Raw genomic sequence first — 18,376 nt, 5'->3', positions numbered from 1 at the left:
GATTCCGATGGAATCCTAATTTTTGAAACGTTTCCAAGTAGGAATCGGTTCTCGATGCCCAACCCTAATCATCATATCATAAATATTGTACTTTTTAGTGCACTACATGCATCTTAGTTGCTTTGCATTTACAAAACATAATCAGCCTTTGAAACACGATTTATTCTAGCAACAACTGTCTTATATCATATAAAGTAGTTAGAATTAGCTTCACGTCAACCACTTACAACAGTACAAAAATACTGGAAACATGTTCGTGCAACTAATGATCCAATAATGTAATAAATGTGCAACTCTGAATTGGGCTATTGTGCAAAATGACACATTTTCTTTTGATACTTCAAGTGAAATTTTGAATGCAGGACTTGTACTTGTAACAGTCTAATTTTTACACTGTGGTATTAATACTAAAACCAACAATATCTGAATATTGACTTCATGAACTACTAATCACCAGTAATTGTCGGGGAAGTGACCTGTAGCCATTGCAGCAGATCGCATTCTACAAATACTTGCTGAGCACAATAATGGCACTTCTGTGACTTGTGTTCTTTTAAATAAATTCACATTACAATGACCTCGGTTCAATTATTTATTTGACTTAACTAGATGTATTTTCTCACCTGTTGCGAAGTCGATGCTGGTGTCGTGATGATTTAGATGACGATGATGAGTTTGTAGGACTGCTGTCATCATTTTAATAAAACATGTCCAAATGAATTAAATTCCACCCTCATCAGTTTCAGACTAGACATGAAACAGTTAACTGTCAGCGTCTGCTTCCTCCCAGCTCCATGCAGTGGACTATGAAATATTTGGAGGACAATTGGTTAAGTGGAGTTAACCGTTGCCTTTTCTCCCCGAGGTATCTTCCTTTTTGATCGTGCCGAGCCTGGCGCCTCGCAGAACACAACTTGTCTGGCTTATTAAATAGTATGACCTGGAGAAAGAAAACGCCTGTTGCTTCTCAACTGAGGCCATTGTGAAGCGAGAAGAGCTCATGACAGGCCTTAAATTGCTGTAATGCTGTGTGACCAACAGTCATACCTAATCAATTTCTATCCTGGTTGCGCACCTTTTCTTCTTTGATTTGATTCTCAGCTGAATTGTTTTATACTCGGTTGTTTGATTTTCATTTGATCACTTCATGCAGCCTCTTTGTTTATCAAAATGTCATTCAGTGTACTTATTCTTATATTTTAATCTGTTAATTTAAGCTATTTCACTGTTTTCTTTTTTTCTTTTCTTCTTCTTTGATAATAGTATTACTTTGATATTGACATGTGACTCTTTAGTTCCTGCTTAGCTTTACAGTAGGAGAATAATTCGACCAATAGGGATGGAGTGCCGGGCTAATGGATGTAAATGGTCAAGAGAATCCTCCCCACTGGTTAATTGCGCTAAAATTGGTCTAAGCTACTTTGTGAGGGCCATCAATAGCCCCGCACCGCATGGGGTCTGTATGATTAACTTCTCCTTCCTTTCAAAGGCCTCTTGATGTTCCTTTGGAAGGCAGCGGGCCAATCAAACCCGCACTCGCAGACGTCACGAGGCCAACGTGACGAGCTGATTGGTGGGAGCGGGGAGGGGGAACAGCCCTTGTCCTTTTATAGACGACCCCGTACAGGGCGTAAAAGCTACTGGGCACCGCTGACAGCGCGGAGACGCATATTGGACACTGTACACCTCAGCGACTTCATTCCTCTGAACGGCTACACGGAGGTGCATGGCCCCATCCCCTTGTGTCATGATGAATCCTGTGCAGGGGTCGCCGTCCCAAGATGCCAAACTGCTTCATCAGAAAGAGGAGACGGATACGGAGGGCGAGGATCTTCAGCCTAAAGACATGACCACCGAGAAAGGATACAAACGCTGCCTCCCGTTTAGCGTCGAGTCCTTGATTTCCAAAAAAACCACCTGTCGGACTTCTTATCCCCCCACAGATTTAACTCTGGCCCTGCCTAAGCCCGTGGCCGGGCAAGGCTTGCAGTTCTCTCCAAGGACTCTTTACGCGGAGAGCAAGGTTTCCCCGGAGAGCTCGCAGGGAGTTTCCAGTAGTCCCAGCGAGGACAGTCCGCAGTTTTGTGAGAAAGATCAGAGCACTTGGTTCCAGACGTCCTCCCTTTCTACTCCGCCTCGTAAGTCCGTCCCTCTGCTGTTATGAGAGTTTTGCAAACTCAAGGATACTTTTTCACATGTATTTGTCGATAATCAAAGGGGCAAAGAAAATTGTGTTATTAGGCAACAGATACACACATAATAATGTCCTTGTTGTGTCACAGTCATATTAATATTGCCCCAGTAGCTCTACAGACTGTGCGTAAATTTATTTCTTGCATTTTGGCTTTTGTTATGTCTTACAAACGGCACATAAATAATGGTAACGTGTTGTGCCACTGAGCATATTGGATTTCTTTTAGATTGTTCTTTCTTTTATTGTTATTCTACACATTTCTTAATATAGGCTATTTGATATTTACCTTCAGATACAGGTGACATATGCAAGCAAATATTAAAGGGTGTTAGCGTGATTAAACCTGACAATATTTGTACGAATGAATGTGATCAGTTTCTGGTGCATATTGACAAAGAGGTTTAATTTGCCTTCAACAATATAGTTAAACATTTATTGATATATTTACTTGCTGAATCATGTTTTTGCATTTCATATTAGATGCTCACATGTTCACCTGCTGCGATGATCGACACGCTTCAATTGAATCTAACCTCAGCTATTTCTCTTTGTAATTTGTTCCCTTACAGGGAGCTCAAGTCCAACTCCGTGTACTTTAAGGAAACACAAAAACAACAGGAAACCTCGCACGCCCTTCACTACCTCCCAGCTGCTGGCGCTGGAGCGCAAGTTTCGCCAGAAGCAGTACCTCTCCATCGCCGAGAGAGCCGAGTTCTCCAACTCTCTCAACCTGACGGAGACTCAGGTCAAAATATGGTTTCAGAACAGGAGGGCCAAAGCCAAGAGACTGCAGGAGGCCGAGCTGGAAAAGTATAAACTGGCCTCCAAGCCCATCCTGCCCGCCTTCGCGCTGCCGCTCCCCCTCGGAGCGCACATGGGGTCTCCAACGTGGGGTCCGTCAAACGCCTTCCCTAGGCACGGTCTGCCGGTCCCAGGACTGTTCAGCGGACCCGTCACTTATGGGATGTACTATTTGTCTTAGTAGTACTGCGTGTGTACGTGTGATTTTAAGAGAACATATGTCTTATGTCATGGTTGCAATACACTTATGAACGAGGATGATGCGTTTTCTACACATCGGGCACATTTTTTTGGTATTTGGAGTTTAGAGAAATTTTCTAACCTCCAGAATAAAAAAACAAACAAGTAATTTCGGATCACATTTTGATATATAATTGTGTGCGTAATGGACTGAGTGAGTTCACATCGCTCTCCTCATTTTAAGACTAATAAGTAAGAAGGTCTGTGGATTCAGGCCTAATTTTGTGAGGCAATAGGGCCTACTCCAAAAGTCAGGTTTTTAAACAGCATGTCTTAAATATCTCATTCCAATTCATCCACCGTGCTCCGCAGTAGTTTGTGAAAATGTGTCCCGACATGAAGGCTAAAGCGGAGGTTTAAAAGCAACAGAAAAGTACTTAAACGGTGTCAGTGCCTTAAGACCAGTGTATCACTTGAAGTATTTCTCCTCATTCAGCATTGACTGTTTCTGGTAAAACTGCAGTTTACCGGAGTTGCTGTTTGAATGTTTGTATTTCCTTACAGCATTTCCTGTCACGATTTCTACATTTTGTAAACATTGAGCAAAATTATATTTTAGAAAAACACGTGTATTAGATATTTTTTTACCCTCACAGCGTGGCCTTTATGGGAGTGATAATAGATTTTCTTTGAGGATTTTTGCTGTAAATGTAAATACAATTTGTAGTGTTCATAAAGCCCTGCAGCCTCGCTTGAAGAGCAGCAGGAGATGTGGTATTTATTGAATATCTTTGTATCTGTACTGTGTACATACATCACTCTATCTAAATGTTCAGTTACTTGTAAAACTGATTTTAGTAAATAAACATTATACAAAACCTGTATAAAGTGGCCGACTCATTTTAAAACCTTTTTCACCGTTTGATTTTTTATTTATAACTTGTGAATTTGATGAATCAGTGGAGGAGTTCAGCCTAGTGCTCCTCCAAGAAATATGACTTTATCAAAAGTAACAGACTTAGATGAGATAATTCTTTTTTTGTTTATTGTAATTTTTAATTGAAGTATGTAAGCATGCCAAACTTCAACATTGTTGCCAAAAAAAACTCATCGCCTGCCCATGCACATAATTATTATTATCTAATTTGAAAATGGCCCAATAATTATGTGATTTTCCAATATCGTGCCATTTACTTTGCGCAACTTTAATTTAAAATAGCATATGAGTGTAATACATGGACCTTTAAGACCATATCAGTTCATCCCTATTCTGTTTAAGTAAAATAAGTAACACAACTGTATGTCTTATTTGGCACATCACACGTTTGTTTTACTTTTGAACAAAGCATTAAGCATATAATCTAACAAATCCTTTCATTTCATTGTCATTTCAGGACACATGTGTTTAGCGGGCACTTGGACAACAGCCTACCTCCTGTCCAGTAAAACATATTTCCAATAAGACAATTTTAATTGTAAAATTGTGGTACGTGTTGTTGCTGCGCATTGCGCACCAAGAGGCCGACATTCACGTGCCTATATGTTTTATTCACCGTGCCCAGTAATATGAAATATAGCAAAATAGCACAAATGATCAACTCGATACAGTTGTGTATAAATATAGGCTACATATATTTTTTTTTAAATGGCCAAGCTGATGTTAAACGTGGTGCATTCAGTGGATTTATTGATTCTAACTTGTTGTTTGGTTCACTTTTACAATGTTAAACTGTCACTCATGGCCTACCAGTAGGTAGCCTATGTTAGTTCTTGTAGGCATTTATTAACCAATGTTTAACAGGTTATATTAAAAGAAGAAAAAAGAAAATCTCTTCAGACCTTTACTCATTCACTACTTCTACAACAAAACGTGATCGTGTGTTTCCTTTATAGGCTAAATAAAATACAGGAATACGACTTACACTTTATTGTGGGTATAGCCTTTAAAATGTTCCCTATTAAAGCACTTAGGTGATATAAGCTATAAGCATAGTTGCAGATGTAGCCTTGGGAAAAGCTTTAGTTGAACAAATGAAGGAGGGAGACGGCAAGAAGAATCACACACACACACACACACACACACACACACACACACACACACACACACACACACACACACACACACACACACACACACATTCTGCTGTAAGATCGTCCGAACTCACTAGAATTCACTAGATTTATAGGCCTACCTCGTACGATTTCATGCGACAAATAGCATTGATTGATTGATTGATCGATTGATTGACTGACTGATTGGTTGAGTAGAACTCGCTGTGGGTAGGCTACTCTGCCAGTCCAGCAGAGGGCGGTGGCGGCCTCGCTGCTGCTGCCTTTTGCTCATGAAGAAAAAGCACTTCCGTTGTTCCACTCTGTCACTTTGTACAGCGAGGTGAGTACATTAGCGGAGCGGTTTGCTGAATGAACGACCATCTAATGAGAAGATGTTTAAATAGTTGTTTGTGTGGCTTATACATTTATCGTTATACGCGAGATTCAGCAGTGAACTTAACGTTCACTCGGTGTTTTATAAAAAACCTGGCGTTACTCAGGTACTTCTCTGACCTTGGCTAGCAGGCTAACAGAGCTAGCTACCGTAAGCTAGCCTTGCAGGAGTCTTGAATTGAGCAAAATGTCAAGGGCCCGGTGTCATTGATTGCCTCTTGTCAAAAATGTGTTTTCCCCATCTTATCATCTTCTTCTTCAGCTAAACGTGCTTTACCATTTGCACCTGCAGGTTTACGGCTTTTATTGGTAACGTTAACCTAAGTAGGCTACTTTAAACTGAGGGCATTGGTGTCTTGATTTCTATTTACGTTAAAGCTAACGTTAACTGTTAACGTGAGACCTATATCCTGGAGTCAATCATTAAAAGTGAACTTGCCACACTGAATTGAGTAACTGCATTATGACATAACATCGCAGTATAACGTTACGTTAAATTGGAGGTGAACATGTCTAGGTTGTCTATGCTGCAACTAGGCTTTACTTATTAATCAAGGACATTTTCTTAACCTTTTATGTCAGCAGCCTGTACATGTCTTTCCATATATATATCGCCACAGTATAAATGTAATGTCATTATTACACCTGCTAGACACATACATTACACATCACTTTAATGCTGTAGAACCGAATGCCATATGCACTTAGTTTTAAGTTCATTAGGTCCACCTAGCTAAAACTAATGGTAGCCCAATACACAGCCCTGCAATAAATGCTACCTTCATGAAGCTAAACTGCTTTAGTTGAAACTGATTTAGAGAGGTGTTGAGTCAACCTTGTGGTCTTTTTGGATGCCGTATTTGTGCTTTTTGGTATTATATTGCATTAATAGGTGTTTCTAATATGTAGTCTACCCTTACTGATATAAATCAGGTAACATGTTAGTATAATGCAATACAATTCATCAGCAACTACAGCATCCAAAATCATCAAACCATTTTTTTTTAACACATCTCTAAAACACAAGTGTGAAAGTTCAGTTTTGACCTTGGTAACTGTCAGATGACAACAAAACCTTACTGAAGTTAACTCAAAAAGCTAGTACGTTTTTTTTGTCACACTCTCGAATATCTTTAACATAAACTGAACATTACCATCTATTAAGGTAGGATTTAATGCAGTGGCTGTTGTACCAGACTGTTAGTCTTAGCTAGGTGTACCTCCATAAACTGGCAACTAAGTATATATAAAACCGTATAACATTTTTATGTACACACTTTTTTCACCCCCCAGCCATATGTAGCCTAGATTATTTTAACTTTTTTTTTTTGTGTGGTTTGTTTGGACTGAACAAGATTTCCTTCTACCTTTCAGACAGGCAGAATGGCAAGCCGTCGTGTAGCCCTGAAGGCCATTGACTGGCTGGCGTTTGCTGAGAGGGTTCCACCCAACCAGAGGGGCATGTTCAATGCACTGAAAACTCGCAGTGATGCCATCTCTGCCAAGTTAGTTTTACACCAACAGGATGTAGAAAGTCATGCTTAGTCAGTCAAAGTCAACTTCAGTCTTGATTTGTTTTCATGCTGATAAGCAAAACATCAATCTAAAGGAAGTGTCAAAGGAGTCTGCTGTGATGTTATCCTTCATGCAATGAGAGTGGCACATACCAGGGCTACACAGCTTAAGTGTGCACCTGGCTGAGAAACTTTGCAATGTGCTGGAAGGACGATTACATGTAAATACATAAAAGACCAATTGCACACTAGCATCTGTTTATTTACAGTGTGCAGTTCCTTGAGTGGATTGGATGCATCACGGCTGAATTCAGTATTTTAATTATTGGGCAAAATATTATATTATATTTAATATTATATTAATATTATATATTAGTACAAAATAGTACGGTCAACCTGATCTCAAGTGCTCAACGTACACTTGATCAAGTTGACCATGCCTATACCCATTATTAGAGGTTTGAGGGGAAGAAATCAAAGCTGCAGACAATTGTTGAACCTGTGATTTTATTCTTTGCCTTTTTTGGTGCATCTTATCGGGTCCTCTTTATCAGTAAATTGCATTGGGTTATTAATTGGTCTCCCTGAAGAATTATCATCTTTCTACAGTATTTTTCTTACTCATTCTATCTATTAAGCTGCTCCCCTTTAGACTTTAGGCATTTCTGCCTTTATTGGATAGGAAAGCTGAGATGTGAAAAGGGAGAGAGAGGGGGGGGGGGAGGAGGAGACATGCAGGAAAACTGTCACAGGTCGGACTCAAACCCTGGACCTTCTGCATCGAGGATTATGTGTGCCCGCTCTACCAACTGAGCTAACCGGCCACCCATCTTCTCTCTTTATACCAGACTAACCTCTCTGCCAGAGACTCCTGCAGCCATTGACTGGAGTTTGTACAGGAGCACAGTGGCCAAAGCCGGGATGGTTGATGAGTTTGAGAAGAAGGTGAGATTTACTCGACTGGTTTATGTATGGGGTCATGACAACTTTTCCTGTAGTTCCTTTCCAGACACCTTCCAGGATTCAAATTAATAGTAAATCAAGGGAGCAAAATACCTTGGAGTGGTCCGTAGAGGCCATATAATCTAACTGACTAATCTTAGCGTGTCACTTTTTAATTGTTTTTTGTTTAAACCGCTTTTGAGGGTTACAGTGCTAGTGAATAAGAGGCAAACTACAGCTTACATTTGCTTTTGGTCCCTGCAAAAATAATCAGTCAAGCTGGTGGTTGTGCAGCTAAGTCATAATTTCCTTAGTGTGTTTAGCATTTGTTGGTTTGTGTCACAGTACTGAAGGATAAATGTTCCTCCTACACACAGTTCAAAGCCCTGCAGATCCCGGAGCCTGTGGACACGCAGACAAGCGCCATCAGTTCACAGGAGGCTGAATCTGTAAGTTGTTACACCAAACAAATGTGTTGCCTGAATTTCAGCTGGAATTAATTTAAATTAATAGTAACAGCGCTATGTTTGGCTGTTTGCCATTTTGCATTGTCAGATGTAATTGTTTCTCTTATTCTCTAACAGAATAAAAGTGCATCTGCCTATATTGAAGGATCTAAGGCCCGCATCGCTCAGTATGAGCAAGAGGTGAGACAGTAGTTGCATTCGTTACTGAAACTCCTCATGGACTTCTTCAGAAAACTTGTATTTATAACTTTGCTGTTTTTTTATTTATTTATTTATTTTTTCTGCCTCTCTTTCTTTCTCAGCTGGACAAGTTTAAGAACATGATCCCCTTCGACCAGATGACCATCGAGGACCTCAACCACACCTTCCCCGAGACCAAGTTGGACAAGGTCAAACACCCCTACTGGCCCCACAAACCCATTGCGGAACTGTAATCCTATTACTGGACACTCACCTCACAATAAAGTTTATGTATTTTAAATCAAACTGTTTGATTTCATTATTTGGTACACCTTTTCTTTTCAGATGTTTATCTGCGTTGTTTTGAAATAAGAGCTAAATACATTTAAAGCAGCTTCTGATATTGTAGGTAGAGCCCAGAAGGGGGTGGTGGTGTTTTTTAAATTTCTTTTCTTGAAAGGTAAGCTTGTCTGCAAAACAATCTAAAGATATTTACTAACATTTTAAGATGGACTGTAATGTTATCGTTGATCTGCTCTTCTTGGATTTATATCTGTAACCACTGCATGATAAAAGATGTGTTACCAAGGCAAATGTGTTTGTGTGGCCATTAAATCAATCACAGTGATGTCAGAGACCTTTCCTGATTCAATTAGCAGCCGTTTTGAGGCATAGAGGTCTGGTAAATAATATAATTGATGTAATCAATTTATTCACTGTAATCAATGATATAACATATGAACATACGTCAAATAATTAATGATGTCAGAGTCCCATGTTGAAATCCGATTGAAACGCTCTTAAATCCATCTGCATTTATAGATTAATGTAATGCGTCAATCAGCCCGATCTTATCCAATCATGGATTGGCTAGTTGTGTTCCTCGATAACCATTGGACACCGGTTATTTATTTACATATATGTGGGTGGGATGTAAACTATTCGCCCCAGCTCTACATTTTGATTGGTTCATCTTGACAAAGTTCCGGTACAGCCAGGAGGGGCTTCCTCAGAGATGATTTCCGTTTTATGTTATTTGACAGTGACGATTGACGGGAGTCCATCAGCTCAGGTAAATGTATTTAACAAACTAATCTATAGTTTAATGACATGGTTTCAGTATGATAGGTTTTAGCTCACGGTCGTGATTTACTGAGACTTTTCCTTTAGCGTTGGTTAGTAACCCGCAGTGAAAACACGGGCTATGTGTGTCAATAACGGTAACGTTAGAACTCAGTCTCCTCAATTCTCCTACGGAGGTCAACAACTAAAAAAAACAAAAGAACATCGTTGGCTATTTTTTGTTTGGGTGTTGTTTACTTCGAAATCCGCCATGATGACCACTGTAAACCTTAATCGGTAACATCGAATGCTAGCTACCGTCATCCAGTGACAACGTTAGCCACAGGGAAGGGATAACGTTCGTCAGCCAGGTGCCCTATGCCCTGGATAGTGGATAGATGTCTGATTTGAGCAATAATATCACCCGTAACGCTGATGTTTCACCACGTGGAAATCACAAATTTTACACTCGTCCGAATATAAACAATAAGGCCCAACTATATCTATTATCCATAATACCATATAGAGTAGTCCGGCTCAACAGATGTACATTGCTGGGATAGAGCCGGACATATCCATATCTCTGCCCTCTGGCTATCTCCGATATCTAGTAGCGCCGCCTAGAACGGTTGTGATTGGTTTAAAGGTCCCATGACATGGTGCTCATATAGACCTTATTGGTCCCCTAATACTGTATCTGAAGTCTCTTTCCCGAAATTCAGCCTTGGTGCAGAATTACAGCCACTAGAGCCAGTCCCACAATGAGCTTTCCTTAGGATGTGCCATTTCTGTGTCTGTAGCTACTGAGGAGGAGAGAGGGGGGGGCAAGGTGGAGGGTGGGGGTGTGGCCTTGACCAACTGCCACTTTGCTCGTTTGAAAGCCATGAGGTCTCTCTCTCATGGGTGGGCCAAATTCTCTGGGCCGGTATAGCTGAGAAAGGGGATGTAATCTTGCTCCTTATGACCTCATAAGGAGCAAGATTCCAGATCGGCCCATCTGAGCTTTCATTTTCTCAAAGGCAGAGCAGGATACCCAGGGCTCGGTTTACACCTATCGCCATTTCTAGCCACTGGGGGACCATAGGCAGGCTGGAGGAACTCATATTAATGTAAAAAAACCTCATAAAGTGAAATTTTAATGCCATGGGACCTTTAAAGAAAAACAAAGCCAGACCGTTTTGTTTTTTTCTTATCCCACAATAGATAAGCGGTGTAGCCAGACCATACTCCAGTGCCAAGGATATCTCTGGCAATGTGAGACTACCAGACACAGAGATCGAAAAAGTGGCTGAATTCAGACCAAACGCGTTTTGCGCTGCACTTGCCGCTGGGTTAAGCTTTGGTTTTAATGGTTGGACTGGCGCGAGGTGCGCAAGCTATAAAATGACGTCACCACGTCTGTGGTTTCCAGCGCAAAGGCTGTTGTCGCAGCTAATGGGCGTGCACCTCTGAAGTTTTCTAAATCCTTGGAAACAATGGGTTTCAGAGCACAGTGGTGCCGTTGCCGCCTTTAGTGTGATGAATTGGGTTTTATGCTTCTTGTTTTCAGCGCGGTCTAAGCGCTGCGGACGGCGCACATGATCGCCGCCAACTGTCTGGTCGTCCATGCTGATTGGATTAAAAGTGGTCAGAGTGGCTAAAACAACGGACTTCTTCTCTTCTGTAGCCAATCATTGAAACACACTGCCACCTTGTTACAAAATCTAGAGGTGCACGGCTCTGCGCTCAGACCTTTCCCAGACCCTCCGCGCAGGGCAGTTGTATCATATTGCCGTCCACATCTCGCCGACCGCGCCAAAAGCAAGAAGCATGAAACACGTTTCAGCCTTTAAAGCCGCCTACTCTTGATCCGCCTAAAACTGCTCCGCGATGGCTGTGCCATTGTTTTTCTATGGGGAGAGCGTTGGAGACAACTCGGAGGCTACCCTTGGCGTTGCCGCGAGAAATTGTCGTTATACCAGGTATAATGTCGTTGTTGCTTCTGGCTTTGGTTGTGCCTTGAAGCGCAAAGTTGAAATAATTTGAACTTCGAGTGCAGCGCTCATCGGCAATTTCGAGCAGTGCGCCACGCAAAGGGTTGCGCTTCTTTCGAGTTGTCCCTCCCCATAGGAAAGCAATGGGACAGCTAGCGCAAAGCATTTTTACCGTGGATCACTTGTAGGCAGCTTTAAACCAAACACGTTTTTTGCTGCGCTTGTCGCGGTTCAGTGCACGATCTACAGTTCAACTTGGTCGCCGGTTACTGTCTGGTCATTCATACTGATTGCTGTCAGAGCAATCTCTTCTGTAGCCAGTCATTGCAACACAGTGCTGCTTCCGCGCTTCTACATTGACAACAATATATTTGTGGATGCAAAAAATGCAGCATGTGTCTAGCCCCTTTTGCCGGCTAGTGGCATACCATCAGCCACTTTTCGATCTCTGTGCTAGTGCCCCTATAGGCTTGTGACTGTTAGCTAGCTTAGCTAACGGTACATCACTGAGTCAAAACACCCACTACTGTTGTGAATTAACTAAATAAAAAGAAGTACAAGCTTGAGGTTTAATGAAAGAAAACTCCACTTTTTAGTATTCTGTTAAGCGGTTCCCCACCTACTCAATGTGTCACTAAACAATCCTGTGAAAGTGATTTATGAGAGGTCAGTAAGGCAACACCTCTGTCGGTGCAAATTATGCAAAACTATTTTGGCTGGAGTGAAATATGAGCTTTTCACTTTGGTCATTGCTTTGCTGCCATTTATATTTGGGCTTATGTTAGATTTTTTCCCCTTATTTTTTAAGACATGATTCTATGAAGTTTTAGTGTGGAGTGAAATTAAACAGTTTGGCTAGACTTCCAGTGTCAAAGGCGACAGAAGGTGAAGGTCTAAAAAAAACTATCTGGTGTAAGTTTGTGTTGACAGTAGCACATTCAACCAAATACATGTTTCTCTTTGGTTGTCTTCTTCCACTATTACATCCTTTAAAATATGGATGTGTGCAGAGTCACAGCATATGTGATGTTTTTTTTACCATCTATATGTGGGTTCAAACATATCATCCTACAGGCGTGTTATGGTGAATCTCAGGGCCTAGAGGGTGTTTTGTGTTAGGTGAATACAGACATGGTTGTTAGTAGTCGGCCCAGGTCTGCCCCTGGAAAGTGGAGTCAACACTAGCTTCATTGTTCATAGAGAACAATGGGAATAGGCCTGCATGAAGGGAGGCACTGCTAGGAGGCTAGAGGTTGGCTACTGTCTCATCTACAGATAATAGCAGGCCTGTGCTTTCCTTACAGTGTTGAGACAAAGAGAGACAATCTGAAGCAAAGTGTAATGTGTAGCAACACGTTATGTGTAGCAACTTTCTGGAATTACGAAAGTTCTGTTACAGGGGTTGCTGCTGCACAAGAGACAGAGTAAGAAATGTTTTTCAGCAGTGATGAAAACAGTCACATCTCAAAATTGGCAACATTTTGGAACAGGCAATTTTCAGAATAGAAAAGGAATTGCAAATTATGAGTGGCTACTTGCCAAAGAACAATACATGAAAATTCCAACTGCAGCCCACATTTGCTGAAATTTGGTCTTCATTTCCACTCTGAAAGATTGACAGACATGTAAGACCTATAGTGAGTCAGGTGGTGGTGTCAAACACACGGTTTCATAAATGTGTTTATTTTTTCAATTGAATCATGTATGACAATTTGACAAATAAAAATTGTGGGCGTGAGAGCAATTTATAGAGAAGGGACTATGATGGCTTAGCCTGGATGCCAGCCGAACTTAGCCCCGCCCACAAAATTCGAGGTCGGGAAGTTCGGTCTGGAGTCGCTCCGTTGAGAAGCAATTATTGCCCGAACAGGATCTGTTCGGACCAATCAGATTGTCGGACAGATGATCAACAGTAACATAATCAACCACGTCACCAAAGAACGCTTGGGTTGAATTTGTTGAGATGTAGATTCCACCATCGCGTCTGTTACAGACAATATCGACAGCGCATTCATTTTAAAATCCTCAGCGGAGGAGCCTCAACAACTGCCCGAAAGCTTGGTAGCGTTATATGGTGGAGCGAGATAGAGAGAGACTGAAGAGAGAGAGCGTTATATGGTGGAGAGAGATAGAGAGAGACTGAAGAGAGAGAGCGTTATATGGTGGAGAGAGATAGAGAGAGACTGAAGAGAGAGAGCGTTATATGGTGGAGAGACATAGAGAGAGACTGAAGAGAGGGAGCGCCCAGCGGCGCTAGAACAAAGCCGTGAATCAGAGAAATAAAACGTGTTTTCGCCGATTCATCTCTAGAAATGCGACCGTAGCAAGCATGTCACTATCACTAACGTTATCCACATTTATATTTACACGCAACAAATGATATATCCAGCTTCAAAAAGGTCTAAAAGTCGGAAGTTAGAACGAATGCGTTGTGCAAAGACTGGTTGCTATGGAGACTATACACAGTGTTGAGTTCTGTTGACAGTTGAGTTGAGTTCCGTTGCTCTGATTGGTTGGAGGTCTATCCAATGAATGCAGAGGCGTTTTTTTTCCTGGTTCGGTTGGAACACGCCCCATAATCACAGCCCAATGGAGCGGTTTCAGACTCATATTCTGACTAGAATCTGAGTATGACCACGTCAGGCTAATGATGGCTTTGACCAACTGCCACTTTGCTCGTTTGAAAGCCATGTCTCTGTCTCATGGGTGGGCCAAATTCTCTGGGCGGGTAAAGCAGAGAAAGGGGAGGTAAAATTTCGGATCGGCCCATCTGAGCTTTCCTTTTCTCAAAGGCAGAGCAGGATACCCAGGGCTCGGTTTACACCTATCACCATTTCTAGCCACTGGGGGACCATAGGCAGGCTGAAGGATTGCATATTAATGTTAAAAAAACTCATAAAGTGAAATTTTCATGCCATGGGACCTTTAATATCAAAAAGGTACGCAATAAAGCTTTCAGTCACATGCTGTAATTTTAATATACACCTCTTTTAATGTTATAAAGGTGCTGAACACAGAATAGTCAATATTATTGCTGGGTTCTCATTTTAGATATTATGGCCTTGAAACGGTGTCTCCTTGCAGCAGCATTCTGTTCTGTGGTTTGTTGTGACTCATAGGGTTACATCATGTAACTCGACACTGCATCCTCAACCTTTCACTGATTGAGTTTTTTCAGCAACCTTTTCTTGTTTCTTGGATGTAGGCTAGACAATAGGGCTGAACAGAGCTTTGACACTAAACAACAGCGGCTACTTAGAAGTCATAGTGCTGCAACTTATGATTATTTTCATTACCAGTTAATTTGATGATATTTGAAGAACATGGAGCCACACATTCTTTTCATTTATTTGCTTTAAAAATTACGATTTTTCGATTATCAAAATAGTTTATTCAATTCAAGTCGATTATTTTTCTAACGATCAACTAATCAATTAATTGACTAAACATTATTTGCAGCCCATCCTCGGATTCTGATAAAAAACAAACACAAAGGTTTTATTAGCAGTATTCAACTAGAGCAACTAGACTAGAGTCATTCTGAATCAATTGCATCACAATGTATTGTCAGAATAAATGACAGTCAATTATTTTTTTCTGTTCATCTCCCAATAATAATAATTAAAACATCCTTAAGATGAATACTTAGAACACAGAACAAGAGGCCTGGTTGTAGTCTCTTTTACAGCTATGGTAATGTTTTTTGTCTAACGGTCTTGAAGTTTTGGTTATTAGCCATGAGACACTTGCTCGTTTATAGGCTTCTTCATGCTAGTGCTGCAGCCTACTTTGTATGCCCTCAGCAAACTTAGAGTGTGTTGTTAGCCAGCTTGTTTTCTCTCCAGCCTCACTTTCCGCTGGAGTTGTCAGAGTGGGAAATTGGTGGACCTCGGCTAACTAAGCTAGCATAGCTATTTATTTGTCTATAGACAGTGAATGAAGCTTGTTGTCCCAGCTACAGCAGATACGCCTGTGTCAGCTGAATCAAGTCTGTACTGGCAGATGTGGGCAGAGAGGTGGTATGTAGCTGGCCTGGATGAACTTGAATTATTACTTCAGTGCAGTAGCACAGTGATTTGAGGATTCTGGTTAAACTGGGCTACTCCCAGAAAATGTGCACCGTTATATGACTGAAAAACAGAGCAACATGGGTAGTTAAAATATTACATGATGTAGAAGCATCTGTTTGTAGGGGAAGTTGGTACCTACACAGTGTTTAGATTAGGTAAGTCTATATCCACCATGTTCCACTTCCGGGATTGCTCTGGTGCCAAAAGAAATTCCGCCGGATGTCCTTCTTTTCCGCCGGATGTCCGTTACCTTCCTCTTTCTTTGTGTTAGCATTCTAAACTCTGGTGGATTTACATATGAGGACTATGGTTAACTGCTCCTCAGATCTCTGCAGGGTAAATCCAGACAGCTAGCTAGACTATCTGTCCAATCTGAGTTTTCTGTTGCACAACTAAAACAACTTTTGAACGTACACGTTCCACCAAAACAAGTTCCTTCCCGAGGCTATTTTGCAGGGGCTCCGTTCGGCACTTAGCGCCGCCCAAGACCATTGTGATTGGTTTAAAAAAATGCCAATAAACCAGAGCATGTTTTTCTCCCATCCCAGAATGCTGTGTGGACTAGCCAGACCCTCCTCCGCAGCACTGTGGAGGAAGGTCTGACAATTCGAGACTAAGATTAGGTTAGATGAAATTGGTTGTGCAATAAATCAATCAAAATACTATATTTTATTAATGCAGCAGCTTCTAATGTCACCAAGGGCGAGGCATTTTAGGTATATTCAAAAACAAAGAGAAGAAATTCTGCAACTTCACAGCTTTTCTTGCAAAGACATCAAGTTATATTCTGTTGAAAACCAATCACTCACACATAATTATATACAAACATGATTACAAATTAAAATAGAAGAAATTGTATAGAACAACTTTGCCCATTTTTTTTTAGCCTGATGTGGTCATACTTAGCCTGATGTGGTCATACTCAGATTCTAGTCAGAATATGAGTCTGAAACCGCTCCATTGGGCTGTGATTATGGTATGGGGCGTGTTCCAACCGAACCAGGAAAAAAATGCCTCTGCATTCATTGGATAGACCTCCAACCAATCAGAGCAACAGAACTCAACTCAACTGTCAACAGAACTCAACACTGTGTATCGTCTCCATAGCAACCACTCTTTGCACAATGCATTCGTTCTAACTTCCGACTTTTAGACCTTTTTGAATCTGGATATATCATTTGTTGCATGTAAATATAAATGTGGATAACGTTAGTGATAGTGACATGCTTGCTACAGTTGCGTTTCTAGAGATGAATCGGCGAAAACACATGTTATTTCTCTGATTCACGGATTTGTTCTAGCGCCGCTGGGCGCTCCCTCTCTTCAGTCTCTCTCTATGTCTCTCCACCATATAATGCTCCCTCTCTTCAGTCTCTCTCTATGTCTCTCCACCATATAACGCTCTCTCTCTTCAGTCTCTCTCTATCTCTCTCCACCATATAACGCTCTCTCTCTTCAGTCTCTCTCTATGTCTCTCCACCATATAACGCTCTCTCTCTTCAGTCTCTCTCTATCTCGCTCCACCATATAACGCTACCATGCTTTCGGGCAGTTGTTGAGGCTCCTCAGCTGAGGATTTTAAAATGAATGCGCTGTCGATATCTTCTGTAACAGACAGAATCTACACATCTCAACAAATTCAACCCAAGCGTTCTTTGGTGACGTGGTTGATTCTGTTACTGTTGATCATCTGTCCGACAATCTGATTGGTCCGAACAGATCCTGTTCGGGCAATAATTGCTTCTCAACGGAGCGAGTCCAGACCGAACTTCCCGACCTCGAATTTTGTGGGCGGGGCTAAGTTCGGCTGGCATCCAGGCTACATTTTTTTTATTATGCTGCCTTAAATGTTCTTACTAAATCCATAGTAGGGGTGGAAGAAAAAAACGATGCAGCATAGTATCGTGATATTTTCCGTGGCAATACTGTATCAAGTATAAATCTTTTATTATATATGTGTTGGTCAGTGACAAAGTTTCCTTTTGGGGACATCATTTGAAATTGGGAAAAATTTTAAGTTGGAAAAAAGGTAATAAATTGGAATACATCGCAGAATATTGCAATATATTTAAATCACAAAATGTCTTCCATGAAAAAAGCCTGTTTAGCATGTCTGTCTTTGTTTCCAGTAGCCATTGATGGACCACCCCTATGAAGAAACAGGGTCACAATGGGACAGAGTACCTCTGAACAAGAGGTCCAAGGAGACAACCCTGAGGTAGGTTTGCTCACTGGATTTATTTGCATAATCATTAAACATATGAAGTAAAGCAATACAATCTAGGTATAGGCTTAACCAAGAAAATGTACTTCGTGCCATTTAGAAGTTGGTAAGGGGGCTGACAGAAATAGGTGTTACAGAAATGGCAAAATGTCATCCTTTAAAGGATAGAAAAAGGCCTGCCTTAGACACAGAGAGACTGTGAATGATAATAAATCAATGATCTGTGGACAGCCATAGAGGTACACACAAAATGGAGCATAGCAGCCCACCAGCACAAAACTTAAGTATCTTATATTAGAAGCTGACAGCGTTTTTATTCCAAAA

The 18,376-nt window shown here is 41.2% G+C and overlaps 3 protein-coding genes across 9 annotated transcripts in view; all 3 read left to right on the top strand.

Annotated features, from left to right (window-relative positions):
* The first annotated feature begins 1,656 nt into the window (after positions 1-1,656).
* Positions 1,657-4,059, top strand: LOC120574931 (homeobox protein MSH-C-like). The gene is made up of 2 exons (XM_039825483.1): positions 1,657-2,138; positions 2,764-4,059. Exons 1-2 carry the CDS (start codon positions 1,727-1,729, stop codon positions 3,174-3,176), a joined length of 825 nt encoding a protein of 274 aa, XP_039681417.1. The 5' UTR covers positions 1,657-1,726; the 3' UTR covers positions 3,177-4,059.
* Positions 4,060-5,466: 1,407 nt separating this feature from the next.
* LOC120568545 (ATP synthase subunit d, mitochondrial-like) lies at positions 5,467-9,029 on the top strand. The gene is made up of 6 exons (XM_039816127.1): positions 5,467-5,567; positions 6,995-7,125; positions 7,983-8,079; positions 8,454-8,525; positions 8,661-8,723; positions 8,846-9,029. The coding sequence occupies exons 2-6, from the start codon at positions 7,004-7,006 to the stop codon at positions 8,975-8,977; spliced, it is 486 nt and encodes a 161-aa protein (XP_039672061.1). The 5' UTR covers positions 5,467-5,567; positions 6,995-7,003; the 3' UTR covers positions 8,978-9,029.
* A 657-nt stretch (positions 9,030-9,686) lies between these two features.
* The window catches only part of pnpla6 (patatin-like phospholipase domain containing 6), a 35,445-nt gene continuing 26,755 nt past the window's right edge, over positions 9,687-18,376 (top strand). For 6 of the 7 annotated variants that reach the window (XM_039785216.1, XM_039785291.1, XM_039785132.1 and 3 more), the window contains exons 1-2: positions 9,687-9,795; positions 17,958-18,046. In XM_039785216.1, the coding sequence (XP_039641150.1) occupies positions 17,999-18,046 (48 nt within the window). In that variant the 5' untranslated portion in view covers positions 9,687-9,795; positions 17,958-17,998. The remainder of the gene's footprint in view (positions 9,796-17,957; positions 18,047-18,376) is intronic. The other variant, XM_039785051.1, reaches the window with a different exon arrangement.

The sequence above is a fragment of the Perca fluviatilis genome, chromosome 1 (assembly GCF_010015445.1).
Source record: "Perca fluviatilis chromosome 1, GENO_Pfluv_1.0, whole genome shotgun sequence".
In the NCBI taxonomy this organism is placed as follows: domain Eukaryota; kingdom Metazoa; phylum Chordata; class Actinopteri; order Perciformes; family Percidae; genus Perca; species Perca fluviatilis.
This window is presented reverse-complemented; position numbering and strand designations above follow the sequence as displayed.

Excerpts from the sequence above, each read along its gene's own strand:
- LOC120574931 (XM_039825483.1), top strand. The coding sequence starts at position 1,727 with ATGGCCCCATCCCCTTGTGTCATGATGAATCCTGTGCAGGGGTCGCCG. Across the intron at positions 2,139-2,763 it reads CTCCCTTTCTACTCCGCCTC|GGAGCTCAAGTCCAACTCCG; the intron begins GTAAGTCCGTCC and ends GTTCCCTTACAG.
- LOC120568545 (XM_039816127.1), top strand. The coding sequence starts at position 7,004 with ATGGCAAGCCGTCGTGTAGCCCTGAAGGCCATTGACTGGCTGGCGTTT. Across the intron at positions 8,080-8,453 it reads TTGATGAGTTTGAGAAGAAG|TTCAAAGCCCTGCAGATCCC; the intron begins GTGAGATTTACT and ends TCCTACACACAG. Across the intron at positions 8,526-8,660 it reads GTTCACAGGAGGCTGAATCT|AATAAAAGTGCATCTGCCTA; the intron begins GTAAGTTGTTAC and ends ATTCTCTAACAG.